This window comes from Lepidochelys olivacea, assembly GCF_965140295.1.
Source record: "Lepidochelys olivacea isolate rLepOli2 genome assembly, chromosome: 7".
NCBI classification, from domain to species: domain Eukaryota; kingdom Metazoa; phylum Chordata; order Testudines; family Cheloniidae; genus Lepidochelys; species Lepidochelys olivacea.
The window spans coordinates 93,349,075-93,374,331 of record NC_140417.1 but is presented as its reverse complement, the minus strand read 5'-3'; the positions used below and the strand labels follow the sequence as shown (position 1 = coordinate 93,374,331).

The 25,257-nt window shown below is 38.6% G+C and overlaps 1 protein-coding gene across 2 annotated transcripts in view; it reads left to right on the top strand.

Annotated features, from left to right (window-relative positions):
* The window catches only part of PLCE1 (phospholipase C epsilon 1), a 325,202-nt gene extending 300,076 nt beyond the window's left edge, over positions 1–25,126 (top strand). Inside the window, exons 27-34 of one of the 2 annotated variants that reach the window (XM_084634850.1) lie at positions 5,856–6,117; positions 6,886–7,004; positions 8,698–8,826; positions 11,485–11,694; positions 13,130–13,291; positions 13,491–13,706; positions 18,656–18,862; positions 23,235–25,126. In XM_084634850.1, the coding sequence (XP_084490976.1) occupies positions 5,856–6,117; positions 6,886–7,004; positions 8,698–8,826; positions 11,485–11,694; positions 13,130–13,291; positions 13,491–13,706; positions 18,656–18,829 (1,272 nt within the window). In that variant the 3' untranslated portion in view covers positions 18,830–18,862; positions 23,235–25,126. Of the gene's footprint in view, positions 1–5,855; positions 6,118–6,885; positions 7,005–8,697; positions 8,827–11,484; positions 11,695–13,129; positions 13,292–13,490; positions 13,707–18,655; positions 18,863–19,841; positions 21,383–23,234 lie in introns of those variants that run through there. The other variant, XM_084634851.1, reaches the window with a different exon arrangement.
* The last annotated feature ends 131 nt before the right edge of the window (positions 25,127–25,257 follow it).

Genomic DNA, 25,257 nt, shown 5'->3' with positions numbered 1-25,257 from the left:
CCCCTTGTTGTTAATATTAATTGTGCTGAGTATCTGATCACCACCTTTTTAGTGAAGGCGGAACAAAACAGGCATTAAACCCCTCAGCCTTCTTGATGTCGTTCATTATTAGCTCTCCTTCCTTGTTAAGTAGAGGACGTACACTTTCCTTAATTTTTCTCTTGCTCCTAATGTAGTGAAATAACCAGTACTTATTGCCTTTTGTATCCCTTGCTAGATGTATCTCATTTTGTGCCCTACATGCTTGTACTATCCTTTTGTACTCATCCTTAGCAATTTATACATTTTTCCACTTTTTGTAAATTTGTTTTTGATTTTCAGGTCATTGAAGAGCTCCTGAAGGAGCCATATTGGCCTCTTACTATTCTTCCTATCCTTTCCGTCACATCAGGGTAGTTTGCAGTTGTGCTTTTAATACTGTCTCTTTGAGAAATTGCCAGCTCTTCTGAACTCCTGTATCCCTTAGATCAGTGGTTCTCAACCAGGGGTCCGAGGCCCCCTGGAGGGCTGCATGCAGTTTCAGGGGTCATCCAAACATGGCCAGTGTTAAACTTGCTAGGGCCCAAGGCAGAAAGCCAAAGCCCCACCACACAGGACTGCAGTCCAGGGCCCCAAGCCCCACTACCTGGGACTGAAGCCAAAGCTTGAGGAACTTAGCTTCACAGTGCCCCCTGTGGTTGGAGCCCTGGTCACTTGCCCTGCTTGCTAACCCTTAACACTGGCCCTGGGTTTTATATGCAGAAAAACAGTTGTGGCACAGCTGGACTGTGCAGTTTTTATAGCATGGGTGGGGGAGCTTAGAAAGAAAAAGTTTGAGAACCACTGCCTTAGATGATGTTCTTAGGAGACCTTACCTACCAGTTCTCTGAGTTTTAGTCTGCTTTTTTGAAGTTCATTGTCCTTGTTCTGCTGCTTTCACTACTTCCTTTCCTTAGAATTACAAAATTTACCATTTCATGATCCAAATTGCCTTCAACCTTCAGATTCTCAACCAGTTCCTCCCCTATTGGTTAGAATCAAGTCCAAAATGGCTGTCCTCCAAAATGGTTACTGCCTCCATTTTCTGAAACAAAAAGCTGTCCCAATACATTCCAAAAACTTATTGGAAATTTTGTGTTTTGACATATTACTTTTCCAGCAGATGTCTGGGTAGTTAGCCCCACATTACTACTTTGGTCTTGTGTTTTGGATATATCTGTTTGTTCCAGAAATGCCTCATTCACCTCTGTAACAGGGTTTCCTCTCCACTCGTGGAACCTCCTGCTGGTCGCTCTGGAGATTAGCTCTGTCTCATGCTGTGCCCTCCTCAGCAGTCTCTTCACCTGTCATCTTCTCTCTGAATGCAGCCTCTCTCACTCTCGGTGCTGCCGCTTCTGGTCTGTGGATTGGCCCTCCAACCAGGTCACAAAGTCCCTCCCCTTCCAAGGAAATCACAGTTTTTCTGGATCAGCTGTCCGGCGGGCATCTCTTAAACTCTGAACAGCTACCCTGTAGCTAGTAAGGGAACCCAGGACTATCCTCTACACTGGGTTCCAGCTCAGGGACCCTATAACATGCAGCCTGGGCCTGTGCTGCCTTTGACCTTGCTGCTGTTTCCCTGGGCTTTTTCCTAGCTAACTGGCTTCCTTCACCCTGGATTTGCCAGCTTCTCCACTCCCTCCTCTCAGGGAGTCGGTGCAGCCTGCCTTCCTCCAGCCTCAAATACTCTCATCCCCCTTTCCAGGGAGTGACTGCCCTTTCCTAGTCACGGCCCTCCTCTCTAGCCAACTACCGGCCTTTCTAAAGGTCCCGTCCTGTTCATGCCAAGATGAGCCCATTCCTCCTCCATTAGCTCCCTGCCTTGCTGCCTAATTAGTAGCTTGGACCCATCTGGCCCCACCCAGCTCTTGCCAGGCCAGTGTGGGTGCACACCCAATCACAACCTCCTGTTCCTGATTCAGTGGTCTCTAGTAGACCCTACCATGACATCTCCCCTATTTTTTCCCTTTTATCTTGACCTATAGATTTTCAAGCGCTTTATTTCTCACCTCGTTCTGGACCTCAGAACAAGTGGATATGTTTTTTTTATGTATATTGCAACACCACCTCCCTTTTTATCCTGTCTGGCTTTCCTGAACAAGTGATATCCCTCTATACCAATATTGAAGTCATGAGACTTATCCCACCAGGGCAATTAAGTCAGAATTTAGCTTATATACTAATACTTCTAGTTCTTCTAATTTATTCCCCATACTCCTTGCATTTGTGTATAGACATGTAAGATGTTGAGCAGATTCCCCTACTGCTTTCGTTCATGTTGCTTCTATGACTTTATTGTGATTTTCCATGTCTCCCCCTCTCTACCCCACACATCTAGCCCTGTGTTGATCTGCCTGGACACCTGGCTCCTTGCTCCAGGGACCCAACACAGGAGTTGGCACTACTCCTCCCAGGCACAGGCAACTGGGCAACAAAATAGCAGATTAAATTCAGTGTTGACAAGTGCAAAATAATATACATTCAAAAACATTATCCCAACTATGTATACAAAATGATGGGGTCTAAATTGGCTGATACCATTCAAGAAACAGATATTGGGGTCATCGTGGATAGTTGTCTGACATCTGCTCAATGTGCAGTGGCAGTCAAAAAAGCTAACAATTTTAGAAACCATTAGGAAAAGGATAGATAACAAGACAAGAAAATATCATAATCACACTATATAAATCAATGGCTGCCCACACCTTGAATACTGCATGCAGTTCTGGTGGCCCCATCTCAAAAAAGATATATTTAAATTAGAGCTGTCAAGTGATTAAATAAAGGAAGCATGCAGTTAATTGCAGTGTTAAGAATAGAATACCATTTATTTAATTATTTTTGGATGTTTTCTACTTTTCAAATATATTGTTTTCAATTACAATACAGAATACAAAGTGTACCATTTTCACGTTATATTTATTTTTTATTACAATATTTGCACTGTAAAAAAACAAAAAATAGTATTTTTCAATTCACCTAATACAAGTACTGTAGTGCAATCTCTTTATCATGAAAGTTGAACTTACAAATGTAGAATTATGTACCAAAAAACTGCATACAAAAATAAAACAATGTAAAATTTTAGAGCCTGCAAGTCCACTCAGTCCTACTTCTTGTTCAGCCAATCGCTCAGACAAACAAGTTTGTTCACATTTGCAGGAGATAATGCTGCCCACTTCTTGTTCATAATGTCACCTGAAAGTGAGAACAGGCATTCTCCTGGCACTGTTGTAGCCACCGTCGCAAGATATTTATGTGCCAAATGCTCTAAAGATTCACATGTCCTTTCATGCTTCAACCACCATTCCAGGGAACATGCGTCCATGCTGATGACGGGTTCTGCTCAATAACAATCCAAAGCAGTGCAGACTGATGCATGCTCATTTTCATTAGCTGAGTCAGATGCCACCAGCAGAAGGTTGATTTTCTTTTTTGGTGGTTCAGGTTCTGTAGTTTCCTCATTGGAGTGTTGCTCTTTTAAGACTTCAAAAAGCATGCTCCACACCCTGTTCCTCTCAGATTTTGGACGACACTTCAGTTTCTTAAACCTTGGGTCAAGTGCTGTAGCTATCTTTAGAAATCTCACATTGGTACTTTCTTTGCGTTTTGTGAAATCTGCAGTGAAAGTGTTCTTAAAATGAACAACATGTGCTAGGTCATCATCCAAGACTGCTATAACATGAAATATATGGCAGAATGCAGGTAAAACAGAGCAGGGGCATACAATTCTCCCCCAAGAAGTTCAGTCACAAATTTAATTAACACATTCTTTTTTTAACGAGCGTCAGCTTGGAAACATGTCCTGGAATGGTGGCTGAAGCATGAAGGGGCATATGAATGTTTTGTATCCGGCATTGCAAGGTATTTATGTGCCAGATATGCTAAAGTCCCATGCAAATGCCTGTTACCACTTTCTGATGACATTGCAAATAAGAAGAGGGCAGCATGTAAATGTAAACAAACAAACAAACTAAACAATTGTTTAGCAATTGGCTGAACAAGAAATAGAACTGAGTGGACTTGTAGGCTCTGAAGTTTTTGTTTGTGAGTGCAGTTACGTCACACAAAAAATCTACATTTGTAAGTTTCACTTTCATGATAAAGAGATTGCACTACAGTACTTTTATGAGGTGAATTGAAAAACACTATTTCTTTTGTTATTTTTACAGTGCAAATATTTGTAATAAAAATAATATACACTTTTATTTCAATTACAACACAGAATACAATATATATGAAAATGTAGAAAAACATCCAAAATATTAAATAAATGTCAACTGGTATTCTGTTGTTTAACAGTGCGATTAAAACTGCGATTAATCACGATTAATTTTTTTGAGTTAATCGCATAAGTTAACTGCAATTAATCAACAGCCTTAATTAAAATTAGAAAAAGTAGAGAAAGGCAACAAAAATTATTTGGGATATGGAACAGCTTCCATATGAGGAGAGATTAAAAAGAGTGAGACAGTTCAGCTGAGAAAAGAAATGACTAAGGGAGGATGTGATAGAGGCTTATAAAATCATGAATGGTGTGGAGAAGGTGAATAATGAAGTGTTTTATCCCTTTATATAACACAAGAACCAGGGATCATCCAATGAAATTAATAGGCAGCAGATTTAGAACAAACTAAGGGAAGTACTTCTTCACACTACACACAGTCAACCTGTGGAACTCCTTGCTAGGGGATGTTGAGAAGGCCAAAAGTATAACTGGACTCAAAAAAGAATTAAATAAGTTTGTGGTGGACAAGTCCGTCAATGGTTGTTAGCCAAAATAGTCAGGGACACAACCGCATGCTCTGAGTGTCCTTAAACATCTGACTGCCAGAAGCTGGACTGGACATCGGGATGGATCACTCAAGAATTGCCTAGTTCTGTTCTTTCCCTCTGAAATATCTGGTACCAGCCACTGTCAGAAGACAGGATAATGGGCAAAATGGACCATTGGTCTGACCCACTATGGCCATTCTTATGTTCCAATAACTCACCCATTTTCCTGTCCTGTCACAGGCCTTTATAGCCCCATGTGTAGCCTGTCTCCTTTAATCGGTTCAGTTCAGCCTACCTGCTCTGACACAGTGGAGCTGTGCGTTGTTCACTCACAGGGCCCAGCTACTCTGTGGCACCACCGTAGTGTCCATTAGCGAGGCCCTGATCCTGCAAACATTACCCTGGGACTACTCACTTGAATAAAGTTACACATATGCTTAGGTATTTTCAGGGCTTCATTTCTCCCTTACTGAAAAGACTTTTAAAACATCAGTAGGGGTGCAGTGAAAAACCCTTAAATCTTTTTTAAAATAATATTATATAATGAGGACATATTATTTAAAGGATGTTCTGTCAGAAATCTGGATGTTTTGAAATTAGTCCCTTTGTGGAGATATTTGAGAACATTTATATGAGATTAACAGAAATCAAATGTATCCTAATTCTGAGCATTTAGGGTCAAATTCTCTCATTTATCAGAGTAACTCCATTGAAGTTAGTAGAGTTACTCTGATAACTGAAAGGAAAATTTGACCGTTATTATCTAGAATCCAAGTACAAGTACATATTTTTTGATTAACCTTCAAATACTTTGAATTGTTATATTCATGATCTATGTTCTATTTTTCAAAGGAAAGATACACTAGCAATTGTATTTGTTTTAAGCTGCTTTGTTTCTGAAATTACTATCTTGGCAATTCAGGATACTGAAGCAGGGTTGTAATTAGATCAGCATGTTAACAAATTGTTCTTTGGAGTATGATAAATTTTATTTAACTTGAAAATGCAACATAAAAAACCCAACCCACTAATTGGTTACTTTGTGTTCTCCTCTGTTTCAGATTGTGTCTGGACAAAATGTTTGTCCTAGCAACAGCACAGGAAGTCCATGCATTGAAGTTGATGTACTTGGGATGTCTCTGGATAGCTGCCATTTTCGCACAAAACCCATTCATCGCAATACTCTCAACCCCATGTGGAATGAACAGTTTCTCTACCGGGTTCACTTTGAGGATCTGGTCTTTCTTAGATTTGCAGTTGTTGAAAACAACAGCTCAGCTGTAACTGCTCAAAGAATCATTCCACTAAAGGCTCTAAAAAGAGGTAAAATACAATTTGCACTAAGTTTGTACACAGTGCCTAGATCCTGAGTTATGACTGAGAGTGCTGAGTATCACTTGGTGGGAAGTATTTAGTTCTGGGGCCATCTGTCTCAGATGTCAATTAGAGCATTTTCAGCACTCGATTTATGCTGTGCTGGCTAGCCTTTGCCCCCCAGAGGCCATTCCAGGAACTTGTGATTACTAGGGCAGAAAGATGTCCTACCCATGCCCCCTTTTCCATGGCTATGCACAGTGCACCAATGGCTGGGAAAGGTGGGGGGCAAAGTTTAGGGGTGCTACAGTAACTGTCACCTAGGATTTCCTCTAGACCAGGAAATCCTGAAGAGGGGTGGTCAAGTTGGTCTCAGGTCTATCTTGTGCCACTGTGGTAATACAGAGTAGTCTTATCCTTCTGGATGATCTGGTCCATTACGCTCATTGTCCAGGATAAAAATAAATATTTCTTTGCTGTTTAATACTTGTAATTTATTTTGTTGCTTTCATGAATGAATGTATTTTGTACACAAAAGAAGGAATGACGTCAGTGGAAGTTAAGGATATTCAGTCTCCTGAGGTACTCAGCACCTCATAGGATCATTCCCATGTTGTTGCTCAAACAGGAATTTTAATTCAAATCATTACAGTGCTTTAATAGTTCAGGCATAGCAAAATCTTAGATGCTCAAGCTTTCAACTTTATAAATCATGTATTCCACTTTAACATAATATGCTTGACAAGTTTTCTCTGCCCCAATGACATATTGTTTTAGGGTATAGACATCTCCAGCTACGAAACCTACACAATGAAGCCTTAGAAATCTCAAGTTTATTCATAAACAGTCGGAGGATGGAAGAAAATCCCTCTGGGAATGTTGTGCCTACCTCTTCGGTAATTTATTTTATGTGAATATCAAATATATTTGTTCATGTGTTCCAAATGACTAATAAACTGTTACAGTACGTCGGAGATATACTTTTATTGGATAATATCTTTTATTGGACCACCTTCTGTTGGTGGAGACAAGCTTTCAAGCTACACAACAATTAGGCAGTTTTGTGCCTGTTCAGTAATGGGAACTTAAGAGTCCTAAGAAACTTCACCAACAGAAACTCAGACACCTACAGAGTTAAGTGGCAGTTGAACAAGGGGTTTGAAGATCTCCTGGCACCCAAATGTTAGACCTTGCCACCAAAAGTGGCAGTTAGCTGTGCCACAGTGATTCTGAAAAACACAGTAGGTGTCTATCTGCATCTTTAGGTGCCTAAATACATTTGAAATTCTGGCCTTTGAGGAATATCTATAGATTTCTCCTTATGTTATATCTTTATCAATAATTTTAAGGCTATATACGGTTAAATGCCAAAAAGTTTAATCAGCTATATCAGTGATACTCAGAGACTTCAGTGGTTCAGGAGCCAAATTAGCGAGCAATATTACCCAAAAGAGCCACAGTAGTGTGAATTCATTGTTTCATTTACTATAATATTATTCATAGTTAAACAGGACAGGGGAAATATTTTGTGTGTGTATATGTGTGTGTATATATATATATATATATATGTATATATATATAAAAATTATCAGAGCAATTAAGTTAATAACTTAATCGGTTAATAACACGGTAAAAGCATCCTGCTTGGTTAATAACTTAGATTGGTTAACAATGAAATCACACCGTGATTTAATATCATGTGCTGAAAAGAGCTGCATGAGAAACATTAAAGAGCCACTTGTGGCTCTGGAGCCTCAGACTGACTGAGCTAGATTCTTGTGTCTGGGAGAAAAGTTGTCTGTCCAGTGTCTGTTTCCTTATAAATGTATCAAATTAGCAGTTCAGTTGAGACCAAAAGTTATGTAAGTCACAGACAATTGCTTCTGTGTCTGACACGAGATGGCTCTTTGCAGTGTTATAGCTGTGTTGGTCCCAGAATATTAGAGAGACAAGGTGGGTGAAAAAGTGGGAAGGTAATAGAACTCTAATAGGAAAAGGGGCCTCAACAAGGGTATAATCTGTATAAAGCAGCTCAGAGTGCTAGACTTTTTATTTTTTTATTTATTTGAAAATGCATGATTAATCCCATTGCTGATGCCTAATGTATATAATATGTCAAACAAAACATAGCTCCTGGCTATCCCATGTGCAAAAGGCATCAGCAGAACAAAGGCTAATTAATAACCCACCAAGAAGAAGTATGTTTTATATACATACTCATGGATTTTAAGGCTAGAAGGGGCCATTGTAATCAACTTGTCTGACCTTATTCATAAACCATAAAACTTTACCCAGTAATTACTGCATTGAGCGTAATAACTTGTGGTTAACAGACATCCAGTAATGGAGAATCTAGCAGATCCTTGGGTAAGGTGTTCCAATAGTTAATTACCCTCACTGTTAAACATTTGTGCCTAATTTCCAGTTTGAATTTTTCTAACTTCAACTTCCAGTCATGAGATCTTGTTATGCCTTTGTCTGCTAGACTGAAGAGCATGCAGGTACTTATAGAACGTCTGTGCATTTTCTGTGAGACCTATAATAGTATGCCTATATATCTGAAAAAAATATTAACTGTCTTTTGAACAGTTGTTTAGCATAGAAGAGAAGAGAACTTCAAAGTTGTACAAAGTCACAATACATGGAATTCCAGGCCCTGAACCCTTTACTGTTTTTACTATAAGTGAAGGGACTACAGCAGCACAGCTTCTTCATCAAGTAAGTATGTCCACTTGCCCTAAAAAGGTCACAAGAATCCATAGTAACCAGCTACGTGCTGGGCAGTATCTGACCTTCCTACTTTTATTTGGAATCATTACATTTAATAAAATGGATGCATTAACAAATATATTTTTTATCACTTTAAAGGGTAAGAGATTATTTTGTATATCTGTTTGCTAAGGAATTAATTGAACAGTTAAGATATCAGTGAAGTTTTCCAAATCTTGACCATTAGGTAATGATTTTTAATCTATGAAATGCAATTCAGTAACAAAAATATATTTAAAATTTAGTTTTCTTTTTGCAGTCCTACAGTCTGAATTAATCAATATGACAAAAAATAATTAGCTAAAATTACAAGAGTCTACATTTTATTACAAGGAGCTGCATATGGTTAATTATCTAATGACAAATTATATCCTTTGTTTCTTTTCGGTTTTGTACATATTCAGTGTCACAGCTCCTCTAGTGGTTTTAATGACCATTGTGAAGTTCATTATAAGAATTCCTCATTGCCATACTACCTTGGGCTGTGAGTTAAACAAAGGGAGAGTTGGACTTGGTCAGTACTTAGAAGGAAAACAGGGTTCTTTGGTGACTGGTGATTCTGTAGTTGGTGTTCTTCTTGAATCAGTGCTGAACCAAACCTGCAGCCTGGTGTAGAGTGTAGTTTGCTGTTGGAGATGCTGTCTTTGAAATGCAAAATTGAGGTCAAGATCACCTGTAGTTATTAAATAACATGACGTTTTACCTACTATTAGAGGTGGTCTTGCTATGTTACTATTTGGTACCTACTTAAATGTACAGATTAATTTGGCTTTGTAGAAGTCATATATGTAATTTGCGGTCTTTGGAAATTAATATTTTATTATTAAAAAAATTTAAAATAACCAGAATTTTAGGAATTGAATATAAGCTTTTTCAAATCACCTTGACTTGATCTTAGCATACAGTTTGTGAACTATTTAAAAGACAAATGCCCTTGTTCCTGTGGGTTGTTGTTGCACAAAGCTGCCTAAAGCTGGTTTAGCTGGTCACTGTAGAGGAATCCTGTGGTTAGGTACAGCCACTGTAGTGCATTCTCCAACATAGATTGGAGCCAGCCCTGAAACCTCTAATTTAAAGGAACTCTTTTTGGGGAGATGCAAAGCCCCAGAATTGGGAAGCACATAGGTAACTTAAATGCATGCATCTTCTTACACACTAAAACTAAATCATGCTAAACTAAATTAACTATTACTGCTCAAGAAAGAGATTTTGGAGTCATTGTGGATAATTCTTTGAAAACACCCGCTCAGTGTGCAATGGCAGTCAAAAAAAGCTAACAGAATTTTGGGAAAGTGATAGATAATAAGATAGAAAATATCATAATGCCACTATATAAATCCATGGTAAGCCTACATCTTGAATACTATGTGCAGTTCTGGTGGTCCCATCTCAAAAAAGATATATTAAAATTTGAAACAGTGCATTGGGCACCAATAGTGGAATATATAGAGACCGCACATCTCAAAGAACAACAGTTACCATACACTAGGTAGCTGTTTCTTACTAAGAAGGTGTAATGATCCTCTGTGTGAAAGAATGTCACAATATGTCACAATATTAAAATGAAGCAAGGGTGACCCATGTCAAGGGTGATGACATTTCAGTGTTAGGACATGGCAGAATGACTCAAATCCCAGTCTAAGGGAAGAAAGTGCAGTGTCCTGAAACTGCCACAATACCTGTGCAATTATGTACCAACTGAATGCTGTTTTCAACATACAACCAATTTTTCTGCAATTCTCTGATGATCATTGTCATTAGGAATCAGCTAAAATGAGGAATAATCTGAAGCTTCGTGCAAAATTCAGACTGAGCCATGGTTTGAAAAGTTTTGATTACATGTAACATTTTTCCACAATATTTCCAGGATTCAGCCAGGAGCAGAAGGTTCTTGAGGTGTTTCTGATCTATCCAGAAACAATTTAATGAGAATGTCCAATCTACCCTTCAAATCCCTTCCTCGCAGGATTTTCTGTCAGGGGTATTGTAGGCTATTAAATGTGATTGGACCAGTTTGAGAAAATACTAATTGCTTCTGAGCAACAGCTGAACATGAAGTTAAAGCTGGATAACGACAAAGGTTTTTCTCTGGTGCTGAAGATCTGTTTGGACACCATATTGCCTATCACTATTTTAATGTTTGGGCAAACAAAGATGAGAGCTTTTTGAATAGTGGGTTAGACTGGTTGCCCTTGTATGACACTTTTCTGTTTAATTCTTTGAATATTCTAGAAATACAAAGTAAATGTTAAAGGGCTTAGTTCATAAGCAGAAAAACCTGAAACAGATTAACTCAACAGGAGTTGTTGTTTCATCAGTGGGAAAATTTTGTAATGTCTTGGGATTATGAATACATTGACCAGCCAAACTGGACAGGCATAAATTCAAATAGTATTGCTTTGTCTGGAATAGTTGAACTGTTCGGGTAATCTAAAGAGAACTGTATATTAGTTATGAGTAGCAGATCAGAAATACTTGTCTACACCACCAGAATTAACTAATTGATCATAGAAGCTTTTTGTGTACACATTCATTCATAGCTACTAAACACGTACTGTTTATGTCTAGCATTCTAATAGTTGTGTATGTGTTGTGGTTCTGTCTCAGATTTTGGCTACCACAAAAAGCACTGAATCACGTGCTCCTGATTATTTTCTGATGGAGGAAAAATGTTTTATATCTAAAGAAAAGACTGAGTGCAGGAAACCACCGTTCCAGAGGGTGATTGGCCCTGAGGAGGGGCTAGTACAGCTTTTGAACAGCTGGTTCCCAGAAGAAGGATATGTTGGAAGGATTATCTTTAAAACCCAAGAGGAAGTAAGTCTGTTCTGGAAAAACTGTCATTTACATACATAGCTAAAAATAATGATCACAAGAGGGACAATAAGAGCATCACATTTGCTTTGCTAACTGGAAGTTAATCTTATTCACCACCCATAGCATTAACAGAGGACAGCTGAGCACTGTCAAGTTTTATGCACCTATCATTTAGTATACCTCTGCAAAGACAGATATACTTTCACACAGCCCTGTTGATCTCTAAAATGCAATACATCATTGTTGTTATTTAATATTTGTATAAATCAGAATCAGGCCATTATTGTACGAGGCACTGTACCAAAAAAAATACACTCCCTGCCCCCAAGGAGTTTAGATTTTTAATAGTGATTAGATATGAAGGGATGGCAAATATAAGGAATGAAAGGAGTAAGGTGGGTGAGGGTCGTAGCTGTCGGAACACTAGATTGCAATTATTAGAAAGAGTATTCTGTGCAGATAGCAAGGCTTTTTCTTATTTAAATTGCTAATTACCTTTTAGATAAAGAACCTCAGCAACTGAGAGGATGGGAAAGTTGTTGTCCGTGACAAAATGGGGGAGGAGGCGGGGTTCTAGAGGAAGAGATGTAAGTTTTAGCTGCTGTCAGTCAGGGCATCCATGAGATGCCCTCAAATACAGGGATTAGGGTGCAGGGAGAAGAGTCAGAAGTAGAAAGGCACCTAATGAAATGACCCGGTTTTCAGGAGTACTGACACCTGAAACTCCTATTGGTAAGTTCAGCATTCAGTGGCACTTATTTAAAACACATACACACACAAAATTTATGTAAGTGGGTTTTTTTAGGTGGAAAAGCTCTTGGGATGTTTGAGAATGAAAAGTTCTGACAGTGCAAATTTTATTTGATAAATTTGCAGAGAAATATTTTTACCCCTTTACTGTTTGTACAGTTCTTCTGTTGCACCTTGGTTTTGTAAAATCTTTATTGCACATCTTTTTTCCTAGCCTCCAATCCAATCTTATTTTGGTGCATTTACTTCATCCTCCACAAAGCAAAAGGTTACCCAGGTGTGCATTTGCTTGGGGGAACAATTGTGCTTTTTCGGTTGAAGGCATTATTTTTAGTTTTGTGTGAGCAGCTAGGTACATGAATTAATGCATGAGCCCTTCACTTAAATCATAACTGAAAACTAGTGTGAAATCTGAAAACTGAAATCATTAATGCATGAGCCCTTCCATCTTAAATCATAACTGAAAACTAGTGTGAAGGTTTTGTTTTAGTCGTCATGGGACACTAGTCACCATCAAAACACCTTTACAGTTTGGCACAAATCCAGAGGTGGCAGTCTGTTCTAGGCAGTGGAAGTGCATTAACTTTCCCATTAGGTGACGTAAGACCCTTTTAAAAATCAAACCTTTAGGTCACTTTTCTTAACTAGTTTTCTAGTTTTGTTTTCTCTTTACATTTTTCTACAGAATTTGAATGGGAGAAACATTTTTCAAGAAGAGAAAGAAGACGCAAACGTTAGCTCTGAAGATGATAGTTTCTTTGTTCAAGTGCATGATGTCTCCCCAGAGCAGCCTCGCACTGTCATCAAAGCTCCCCGCTTTAGCACAGCACAGGATGTCATACAACAGGTAGAAAGCCTTTCTTTCCTGTTTCCACTCAGTAAGTTCCCTGTTCATTTGTTAGAGGTGGGTTCATACAAGAAATGTTAACTGAGTTTTGTTCTCAGTTAAAGAAGTCCTTTGCTTTTGCCAATTTGGACTGAGCATCTACTCAGTAAACACGGAGGGGTATTATGTTTTTAATTTGCCCCTTTTTTTTTTTTAACAGACTCTTTGCAAAGCCAAGTATTCCTACAGCATTCTGAGTAATCCCAACCCAAATGACTATGTCCTCTTGGAGGAGGTGACAAAAGAGCTAGCAAACAAAAAGTCAACATCTAAGCCATCGCAGAGGATTCTGTCTGATCAAGAGTGTGTGTTTCAGGCTCAGAGCAAGTGGAAGGGAGCAGGGAAGTTTATCCTTAAACTTAAAGAACAGGTTCAGGTAAGTGACTGAAAACTCTTTTGTTGGTTTTAAAAATGGCGTGTGATCAAATATTTGGAATGGCAAGTGAAAACATATTCCTTGACAAGAACATATGTAAGAATGGCCATACTGGGTCAGACCAAAGGTCCGTCTAGTCTAGTATCCTGTCTTCCGACAGTGGCCAGTGCCAGGTGCCCCAGAGGGAATGAACAGAACAGGTCATCATCAAGTGATCTATCCATCCCCTGTTGCTCATTCCCAGCTTCTGGCACACAGAGACTAGGGACACCATCCCTGCCCATCCTGGCTAATAGCCATTGATGGACCTATCCTCCATGAACTTATCTGGTTCATGAACTAGAGACAAGGTGGGTGAGAATGGATGCACTGCGAGAGTGAGAGGAACATTTTAGGCTGGATGTAGCATTAAGCTTCCTTGCAACATAACAGTAAATTCCTGACGAGCCATGCTTTCATAGCCAAGTGGAACTACTCTCTTTTGTGCATATACTACTACTACTTACTACTGGTGAGCTAACTTCAGATCTGATCCTGTTATAGGCTGAGGGCTATATCCACAAAAGCTTAGGCTCAGCGATGTAGTGTCTTGTCTTTAAGTGCCCTGACACCATCTAGTGGAATCCTCAGCCCGCAGTGAGATGCCCTAACTCCCTATACAATGCACAGGGAGAGAGATACGCACCAAAAGAATGGAATGCACAAAGCCAGAAAACAGAGCAGGAAGCCAACAAACTAGCCAGTAGGAAATGCCGAGAGGCATGGCCTAATCCCTGCCCCTCAAAGGGCTTTAAGTACCTAACTCTGGGCTGGAAGGGAGGCCCCCAGTTCTCAATTCACAGGCCATGAACCTTGTCCTGGAGTGAGATACCTAAACCAGGTCAACCCTTTCTCACACAAATTGGAGACCACACCCTTATACCCAACAGCCAGAGACAGTTCAAATCCCCATTCTGCCTGTGAACTCGGGGGTCTCCCTCTGAGGTGAGTGCCCTAACTACTGAACTGTAGGGTATTCTGGGTGAGAGTTTCAGTTTTTCCTGTTGAAGCTGTTCCACGTTGCTCCAATGAATATTTTATACATTGACTGGAACCTGGGTCTCCTAGGAGACCGCCGAAATCATTGGGCTATACAGTCAATTTTCACCCTTGAGCCCAATGAATATTTAAATATTTTATACAAAGTGGAACAGCTTCATCAAGAGACCAACCCCAGAATACCCCAGGGGTTAGGGCACTCATCTTGGAGGTAGACCTAGGTTCAAGTGCCTCTTCCACATCCTGGTGAGTAGGGATTTCAACTGGGGTCTCCCACATCCTGGTGACTGGACTATTGGCTACTAAGAGAGAAGGAAGTGCCCTGATCTGGTAGGCATGCTATCCGTTGGCCTTGGAGCACACCTACTGTAATGGGTGAGACAGTCTGGGGGAGAGGGATGGTTAGTCTTAGAATCCTGCCAGGCTTTGGTGGCTATCCACACGTCCATGGATGAAGTGGCAGTTGAGCAGGGGTTTGGAGGACCTAAATTGTTGAGATACCCCTGAGTGCTCCCAATATTCATGTCAATGTTTTATTGACCATGCTAGGAGGTGAGAATGCACAAAACTTACAGGAGATGATACAAGATCAGTCACTGAAAGACAGCAGCACAGAGCAAAATGCTATTTTCCCACTAATTTACTTCACCTAATGGACCTAATGTTGTGGATTCCCGGTGCAATCCATACCAGTGAGGGTTGTCACTACTCCTACTGCAACTCTGGGCATCTTACAATACTTTGCTGCTGTAGCTCCCAGCCTGGGACACTCAAAACCAGCCTACATGCATGCAAGTCACACCCTGAAGTCTGTGTGTGCTAGACAGCCCTACCTAGTACAGCAGCTCTGATCCCAGCAGCCTGTCTACAGCCCCATGCTGGTTTCCACCTGCCTTCGTGACAAGCAGCAAGATGACCCCCCACACAGCCACTCCAGAATTTCCCCAAAACCATGTGCTCTGCAATGTCCAGTCCATTCCTGGATAGTTCAGAAAAGTAATATGGTTCCTTTGTTCAAAACACCCAAGCATACCACATTATTAACTTGCGTAAATACACTCCTCTAAACACCGTACTAAGTTCGTTTACAGTAAAAAAAAATAAAATTTATTAACAGATGTTAAGTGATGCCAAGTAAAAGGAATAAAGGTAGAGTTACAAGCAAATAAAAGTGAAAACACCCATCTAAAACTTGATCTAGCAAGGTACAGGCTTTGTTCAAGATGGTTCCTCTCAACAATCTTTCTTCTTCTCAGCCATGGCTGACTTTTCCTCAATCAGGACTTTCCAGAGACGCACAAGGGGCTGGCTTTCTTTATCTTCCTGGATTGAAAGATCATGGCCTAAGCAGGTTTCTTACCTGTATTCAGTTTATGGAGACTTCAACCACACTTTAGCTGAAAAACCCATCTTTCTCAGCTTGCTAGAGCTCTGTTCCCTTGTGTCTCTCTAGTGGTGGATGCCAAAAATGGCTTCTTTCTTTGCTTATATCTTCCAAAGCTCAGTTACTTTGTTTCAAGAAGCAGGATGACCTCATGCTGTTCTTCCCTTCTAGTGGGCTTCCCACCCTGCTGCATGTAAATGAACCTTCCATTCTTTTGATTCCACATACAATCAGAATTCAAATAGAAGACAGGTAAATAACTGCCTTCTCTCCTGTCTGGGAGGGAATCTGTTTCTCCCCATTTGGCCACAGACTTTAAAATGTAGTATCATTATGAAAGTATCTGTATTTCCTCAGATAGTGTTAATAATATTATTGTGTAGCATTAGTTTTCTGCACACTTACAGTACTATTGTATACAATCAGTTGATTAATTTGCTTATCACTTAAGGTTCAGTCCCTACCCCCCCCACCCGCCTCCCTCCCCACACCTTTATAGACCAATAAACCATTGCAATGTATTCTTCTGTGAGGAAGGCAACATGATGTCTCGTGGTGAAGGACACTCCATTCTGTTTCTCCCCTCATTTGTTAGCTTAATAGCTTTGTTTACCTAATATGTAAAAATGGATCTTCATTTTCTTTGTCTGAAGATTGGGCTGGACAGAGAATCAAATACACCTAAGGCCGACCTATTTAACTAACTCCACCTGACATGCTTGGTTTAAGCACACTTTAGTCATAATTCTAGCATGCATTCATAACTCTTAATACCCACCATGTACATACATCACAAGGATATTAATGATGAGTTATTAGTTTTCAAATGATACCTCAAAGGCATATTTTGTGCAAAGATTATTGCAGTAGTGTGTAGGGTGTGAATACAGGGGTGCTTAGTATCACAACACCTGCCACTGTAAAACCTAAACCCTTCATTTTTGGTTTTTCAACTGAAAAAGTCCCAGGTTTTATAAAAGCTATTTAATCAGTTTTTAAGCTATTTTCACCCAAAGTCTGGACTGCTAAAGTACGTGAAAATACTGATTATATGAAAAAATCCAGTACATTACATCAGGTAAATGTGTTTGTTAATAATAAGTTAGTCTAAGTGTAAATGTAATGCAGTGGAGTGGAATTTACACACACATGGACGCACATGTACATGGGTGCTCAACTCCTAAAACAAAGTACTGCAGATCCTGAACCAGAGAGATGGTGGCTTGGTAACCCAGGTTAGTGCTGACAACTCCCCAAGAGAGGTTGGGGGGCCCAGGTTACTGAATTGCACTCTCTCTCCTTCCAGAGTGGGAAGCTGGGTCAGAAGTAATCTTACTTTTCTCTATACACTGCTTTTTTCCCCTGTCCTCCTATCACCCTGTATTACCCAGAAAACTGTGAAGTCAATTTTTTGCACCAATTTTCACCTTTTTTTTTTTTACATTTTTGTAATAAACACCCAGAAAATTGTAAACAACATAAAAACCAAAAACAAAGGGTCTTGTTAAAACCCACTGGCAGGCAGCCTTGGCCCTACTTTACACCATACAAATTCTGCTACAATACCTAGAAATCTTAACCTTTCAGGACAATCTGTCTTAGTTCTCCTATTCTAATTCCTGTAACTCTGCATCCCCATTTCCCTGCTGTATCACCTTGGGCTAAGTAAAATTTCAGATAATAGCTGTACAGATCCCTGTGAACTGCTGTGATTTTGTTGCCTTTATTCCCAGTCAGCAGAAAAGCAACTGTGGCTGGAGCTCTTTACACTTGTGAAGTAGCAGGAAGAAACTGCTTCTACCAATTGGTGCTTCTACCCACTGGCAGGCAGCCTTGGCCCTACTTTACACCATACAAATTCTGCTACAATACCTAGAAATCTTAACCTTTCAGGACAATCTGTCTTAGTTCTCCTATTCTAATTCCTGTAACTCTGCATCCCCATTTCCCTGCTGTATCACCTTGGGCTAAGTAAAATTTCAGATAATAGCTGTACAGATCCCTGTGAACTGCTGTGATTTTGTTGCCTTTATTCCCAGTCAGCAGAAAAGCAGCTGTGGCTGGAGCTCTTTACACTTGTGAAGTAGCAGGAAGAAACTGCTTCTACCAATTGGTGGCATGTCTATGGCAGGGGCGAATATGGTTCCTTTTCCCCAAAAGAGATGTTGCTTCTTCAGCATTGCATTGATAGGAAATACATTGTGATCACAATCAAATCCTGAATACAATTGATCTACTTATCTATACTGTATCAGTCAGGAGTATCTAGGCAGCAGACTTGCTAAGGCTTAAGGCCATGTTAAGCAGCATTCTATTTCTGCAATTTTAAAATAATTTTTGATGTGAGACAGTCAGGACACTGCTTTTGTGAACCTGACATAGGGAAGATGTCAAAAAATGCTGCTATTTGCTCTCACATGAAATCCAAACCATATTTCAAACCTCAAAGTTCAAAGTATCAGTGAGCTGACACATTCTTGTTGTTTAACTGTTTCCAGTGTCTGTGGTTCTTTTGTTTGTTTTACAGGCAGCACGAGATGATAAAAGAAAAGGCATTTCTTTTGCCAGTGAACTTAAGAAATTAACCAAGTCAAGTAAACAGTATCGGGGCTTTGCATCATCACCTTTGCAGAGCTCACCAGACAATACTAAAGATGAAAAATCTGCAGGCAGTTTGACCTTTAGTGACAATATGGAATAACATCCGTAATTGCCAGCAGTATGTTCGCTGCAGGTATGACGTGTGCTCCTTGTTTCTAAATCAGACATGCTCTCTGTTGATTTTTCAAGGTACAATTTTTTCAAAAGTGTGCTTGGTAAACCATAGTGAAATACAATAAGCAGCCAGAAAACTCTCTATGCTTTTAGGTTATTACTCTGTACTGGCACAAACCTATACACATTACTATGCATTGGCAGTCCTGTCTAGTCCCCCTATGAAAGCCTAAAGATAAATGGCGTGAAAATTGCTAGGAACATAGGAGTTTTACTTCACCTGCATAGTCCTAGGGTCCATCAGGTAACCTGACAAGGGCCAGTCCTTTTAAAAGACTCTTAGAATGCAACCTGGTTTCATCATACACTGTGACAGTGAGTTCCACAAGTAATGCAGTGTGCTAACCGCTACTTCCACACTCACTCTTAATTAAGAGGTGCCATCATTTCGTGTTATGGGACAGCTGAACTTTACTAAACATTAATTTATATGCATTTAATAATAATGGATCTGTGATCTCTTACTCCTCTCTCCATACGTAAACTGTTTGTGGCAGAGTTTCTAAGAATTTTATTGTCCCTTTCTGAATCTTTTATATTCCTTCTAGCTTGTTTGAGCTAAAGTGACAAAACCAAATACAGAATTCAAGGCAACAGTGTGCCATTTATGTATACGACAGAAAAAATCTTTTGGAGTTAGTAAGGTGTCTGGGCAAGCTTTTCTTCTTAATTAGCTGTGACCTCTCAGTACCAAACAAGTCTTAATAATCCCTTATCACATGGAGCAGTGATAAATTTCCCTATTTCCTTTCCACTCATTCTCAATTTATCAAGATACTATTTATATCTACAGTGTCACTTCATCAGAATTCAAGTAATAAGGCTGCCAATAATATTTTGTTTACAAAATTCCTTAAAAATGTATTTCATAGTATGCAGGCACCCATTTATACACTTGTATTTGAATTTAAATGCTATCATCATCTTCCCCTTTCCAGGTGATTTTAAAGACCCTAAAATGGCGAAGGCAAAAAGCCAAGCTGAGGCTGTCAAAAACAGAGGGAGATTGTCATATTCCCTCTTTTTCCACATAGCCTTGCATTTACGTGATAACTGGAACCAACATCCTGATTTAAGAGAGCTTTCTGCATTCTCCATGAAGGATACTGCTGAGGCCTAAACTATTCAGCACTAGCTTGGCCTAATTCAGACTGTACTTCTTGGTGACAGATACAGATCTGGTAATGCTGAGCGGGATGTTACAGTTTCTAATGTTTGGAAAGATGCTTGCCAGCATTTGAAAGAGATTCCTCTCTTCCCAAATATCTTCACATCTGCAAAATCTGGAGAGGAAGATTAAGCAGACTTCTTAAATTGTACTTTGTAAACAAAAGATATTTTAACTAATTGCTTTAAGGGAAGAGAATTAGAACTAGAGTGTTCTGTGTATTGTATGAAAATAATGCACCTTTAATGGTTCCTGTTAAACACTGTTAGGTGATTGTAAAAAGATTTACATGGACTGTAACTTTCTTGGTATCACATATTTAATTTTGGTGATAAACCATAAATAACTATGGTAAGAATTTTGAGTATATCTATTTTCACAAAATAATCATGTACAAACAGCTAAATACACCTCATTGATAGTGATATTTTGACAAGGAACAACATTTTCTTCATTCAAATTCTAGTTTTCCAGGCTTGTGTTTCAAGTAAGAATGATTATTTATTTTCACGTTCCAAGGTATGAGTCACTGTGTAATATATTTATCATACCTTTCTTTTTTGGTTTAGGGGAAAAATAATTTTCTGCTGAAAAGAAATATTCAGAAAAAAAAACTATTTGAAACATGCAATTGCTTAAAGTTTCAATTTTGAAATCATAGTAAAATAATCTCAACATTAGTGTTTGTTAGAGAATGGAAAATATTATAGTCGTGTAAATAACCCAGGCTACTTCATTTATTTTCCAATATAAACCTTGACTTTTTGTTTATGTAGAAGCACTGCTGTAAAGTTTTGTATATGTTTGAAATCATGATTTTTTTTTTTAAAGAAGTTAGTTATAGCTGTATCATTTTCTTCAGTGTAAATCAAAAGCAGTTCATACTGACTTATACAAAGTAAGGGCACAACTGAAACTGCTGATGTCCATACATAAGAACCTTGTCTAGTAACTAAACTGTTCAGCATAAGCTTTGGCTATACTTCAGATCATATGTCTGATGCAGGGATTGCTGCAGATGAGTAAATCAATTAAACTAAATTTACAGGACAGTAAGAGAAGCAACTCTCCATTAAACAACCTGAAGTTGAATGAAATGCAGGGAGATGATTCAAGCAGTCTGCTCAGCACAGAGAATTAATACCCTGTATATTAGCTAGAGGGTCTACATCCCCAGAAATGTCCTCTAGCGCAAAAAGATGCTATTTCTAAGGTTGTAATTTTGTGAAAATCTATATCTCTGTACTCAATCTAGACAAGGCACTATAGTTGCTGACTCCAAGAAATAAATATAAAACTAAAAAGTCATAAGTTGATTTCTAAATGTGCAGAAATTATGCTGTGTTCAAATAAAAGCAAGAGAAAGTTAGAAAGCAACTCTCACCTTTTTCTGTGCAGGGAGTGCCCTCTTCAGGCTGATTCCAACATTAGGGAAAAAAAATGTAACTACACATTCAAAACTCCTTTACTGAGGCATCCCCAGGAGCTTACACACTTATTTTGAAATTCACAATATTTTCAAGCAGTGCTATGTCATTTGTCAAAACGTGGTTTTCACAGTTACATGGGAGAAGATTACACATAATATTTTGAAAAGCGAGTAGCCATGTAGCAGCCACTGACTTTAAGCTTCTTAGGCACTTATGAAAATCCCACTAGTCACCTATCTGCATCTTTTTTGAAAATGGACCTTAGGCCTCTCAATTACTTCAGGGTAAAATTTTCAGGACTGTTTATGGTGAACAAAAATAGCTGCTCTTCTATCTAGTCCTTCCATGTCTAAAGTAACCAGTCCCACTGAGAGAGATACAGGAAATTCAGCTTCCAAGGCACATTATTAAGTGAAATTACATGGTGTTTTATATGCACATTACCCCTTCAAGCAATATTTGCATTGATAGTGTATATCTTTCATTGTCCTTTGAATAGAGCTTAGATAAAGGTCTGATCCCTTTTTCATTTATATATATCCATCCCCTGCATTGGTTGTTAAATCCATTTAGACACATGAAAATATTTTTTTAATAAAAAATTTACCCTTCATTTGATAAATGGATTCCCCTTATTTCTAGTAGCACTGAAAGTAAGAAGGTTGGGTCCAGAGAGATTTGGGAGAAGCTTTTGTAAATCTACTACAGATCCAGCAGAGAGAGAACTCTTGTGTAGGAATGCCACAAACATTAATGTCTCATTGCTACTAGACTTGAAAGAAAATTTAGATAAGGGCATCCTCAGCATCCTAGATTATAGCAGGCAAAGTCTGGTAGCCCTTTAAAAAGCAACAGATTCGCACTATTTGTGACTAGCATACACTCACTGTGTAAAGTGCATGATGTGGTTTATCCATAAGGACATTTTCTCTTTGCTAGTTATTTTAGCCTTGCCCAACTGTCATGAATACTTACCAGCCACAGGACAAAATCTACTTAAAAGCATAGCGGTAATGAGAAAACCAAGCATTTTGCTTGTTCAGTTTAAAAAAAATCATTTTATGGAGGTGGGCATAGTAGAATTTTCCAAAACTGATTATATTGAATTGGGGGAGGAGGGGTTCATTAAAGTACCTCAATTTATTTAAGTTTTAAAAAATAGGGATCTTGATGATTAATCTGCACCGCATTAGTTAATTGCATTCATGTCGTTTTGGTCATAGACGAAAGTAGGGGAAGCACATAAGCTTTCCATTTTCGTTAGCCTAAAAATCCCCCCAAATGAAATAGAGAGCTATTACTCTTGTGTTAAACAGCTTTAACTTATTTAAAATACCATAAACAGATTTAACATCAAGCTGTTTGGTTAATAGGAAAATTTGTCCCGCTTACCCATAAGTTTCCTTTCTTCAGAAATACAAGTCCACAGATACATATTAATGGGTCTGATAGATGGACAGCAGTGGTTCTGCCTCCCTGGCAGTTCAGGCTAAATGCCATCATATGGATCTGTGGACCTGGGTTTGATAAAGAAACATTTTTATTACAAACTATTCATAGGAAATAATTTACCACAGTATATAATATAAACCTTCCAGACCCCTACAAATGATAGCAGGACTCACCATGGGCAGTCAACTTCCTGTTACCTCTTTTGTAAAGAAAACACTTTATTCTACCCTAAACTGTTTTTTTTAACCCTTCCTACCTATGTGTGTCTGTATTTGTTTCAGTGTATAATGAATGCTGGTATCGGTGCTTGTACGGGATTGACGTTGGAAGCCATAGGTCTTGGCTGTGTTACAACACTACACAGTTTTCAGGAACTGGATTGTTGTATTGGCTGGTGTTCAAGTTTTAAGAAGACTTTAAAAAAAAAAACCCTTAAGATATAAAAGTACTATGTCACATTTTAAAAACATACATCACATTTGTTTTTAGTTTTATTATTATTACTAATATTAGTTGGTGGAATGTCTCAATAACCATCTCCTGAAAATAACGATTAGCCTCTAGAGACCACTATCAAGTTATCAAGAATAAGAGTTTAACAGAGAAGTATCTCAACATTAAGATCAAATTCTCTTTAAACTCTTTAAACTTGGCTTTATAAAAGAGAATTTGTCAGTGGCTTTTTACTTCAAAACTGAGTCTTCAGCTTCTGAATGTTAGTGATTTTGCTCTAGCTCTCAGAATGCAATTTAGCTTCAGCAGATGATTATTAATCACTTTGTTGTTGCTAGCCCATTAGATGTAATGATGGTGGAGTGTTTTCTATTTGTGATAAACATTTCATAATTGCTGCAGTGCTACACAGTTGACAGAAGTAACAAACACAAACAAAAAATACAATAGCAGTAAATATTTCTCTCACACATATATAGGCTATTAAACTGAATTTGTTAGTTGTGCAATCGTCTTCATTCTGCTGCTTGTCAATGTTCTATCAGTATGTGCCAGTTTTTATAAATTTTACATAATTTAAAAACTATGTATTTTAAAACTGACTTTCCACTTGGACTACTTTTTCTCGGACTTGAAAAGTAAACTTATATTTGTATATGTTGGAAAAATAAATGGTTTAAGAAGTGGACCTTTAGTAGTTCTTTCCTGAACTGCCAAAACTGTTGGCAATGGGGACACTTTCTAAAGTTTTCAAACCTTAAATCACATCACCTTCCCAAACCCCCTCACAGAGTTATTTAAGAACAAGTATTCAAATGCTATGGAGATGGGGGATCATATAAATTACTAAGAGACACAGAAGACTATGTGGGATACTATTTGTACAAAGCCACAAGCATTCTATAGGTTCTTTTTACAGTTCAGGTAGTGAAAACATAGGTTTTTAAATATACTAATTTATAGGGACTCACTAGTACCTACTTCAAAAGTGAGATATTTTTCATTTACGTCTTACTTCTTAGGACTATTTAACCTATTTTGATTGAAAATTGATAGCATGGTGGTATTAAATTAGATATTTAATATAGATTTCACAGTAATTATGGTAGCACCTAAAGGTCTGACCCGTTCTACAATAAAGGAAACATTTTCTAAGTGTTGCAGGTTACCAGCCACATGAGAAAAGCCCCTGAGGGCAGGGACCATCTTTTTGTTCCGAGATTGTGCAGTGCCTAGCACAATGGGGTCCTGGTCCATTCCTAGGACTCCCGGGTGCTACGATAATACAAACCACCACCACCTCGCATAACTGAAGCCTGTGTTGCATAGCATACCACACGCCAGATCAGTTCTACACAAAGTCATATGTAAAGTGAGTGTTAGAACTCTCACTTTTAAATTATTTCATGCAATTTATCTGCAAAGCCAACATGAAAATGGCATTAAAAACACAACTTATGCTAAGCTAACCAAAGGGCGGGGATGTACTCATAAGACCAAAAAAAAAAGTTTAAATCTTTACCCTGAATCTCTTTAACAGTGCCGGTTCACTGAAGATATTGCAGAATGTCTCATTCAGTGACATCCAAAATACCATGAGTAGCACTGGAATTTAGCATATCATGATGCCCAATTCTGAAATACCTTCAATGGACCAGTAAGTACCAAGAGGATTTCACTGAAAGAAAGTCATTTAAAAGAGAGAGATTAATGGATAGGGCAAGTTAGACAAGAGAAATAGTTCAAGTTATTGCTCTTGGGATGCAGAGTCCCCAGATGTCTTAAAATAAGCATCAGAGAACACAATCCTGTGTGAATACTTCCTAAAATATACATTCAGTTAGTTGTAAA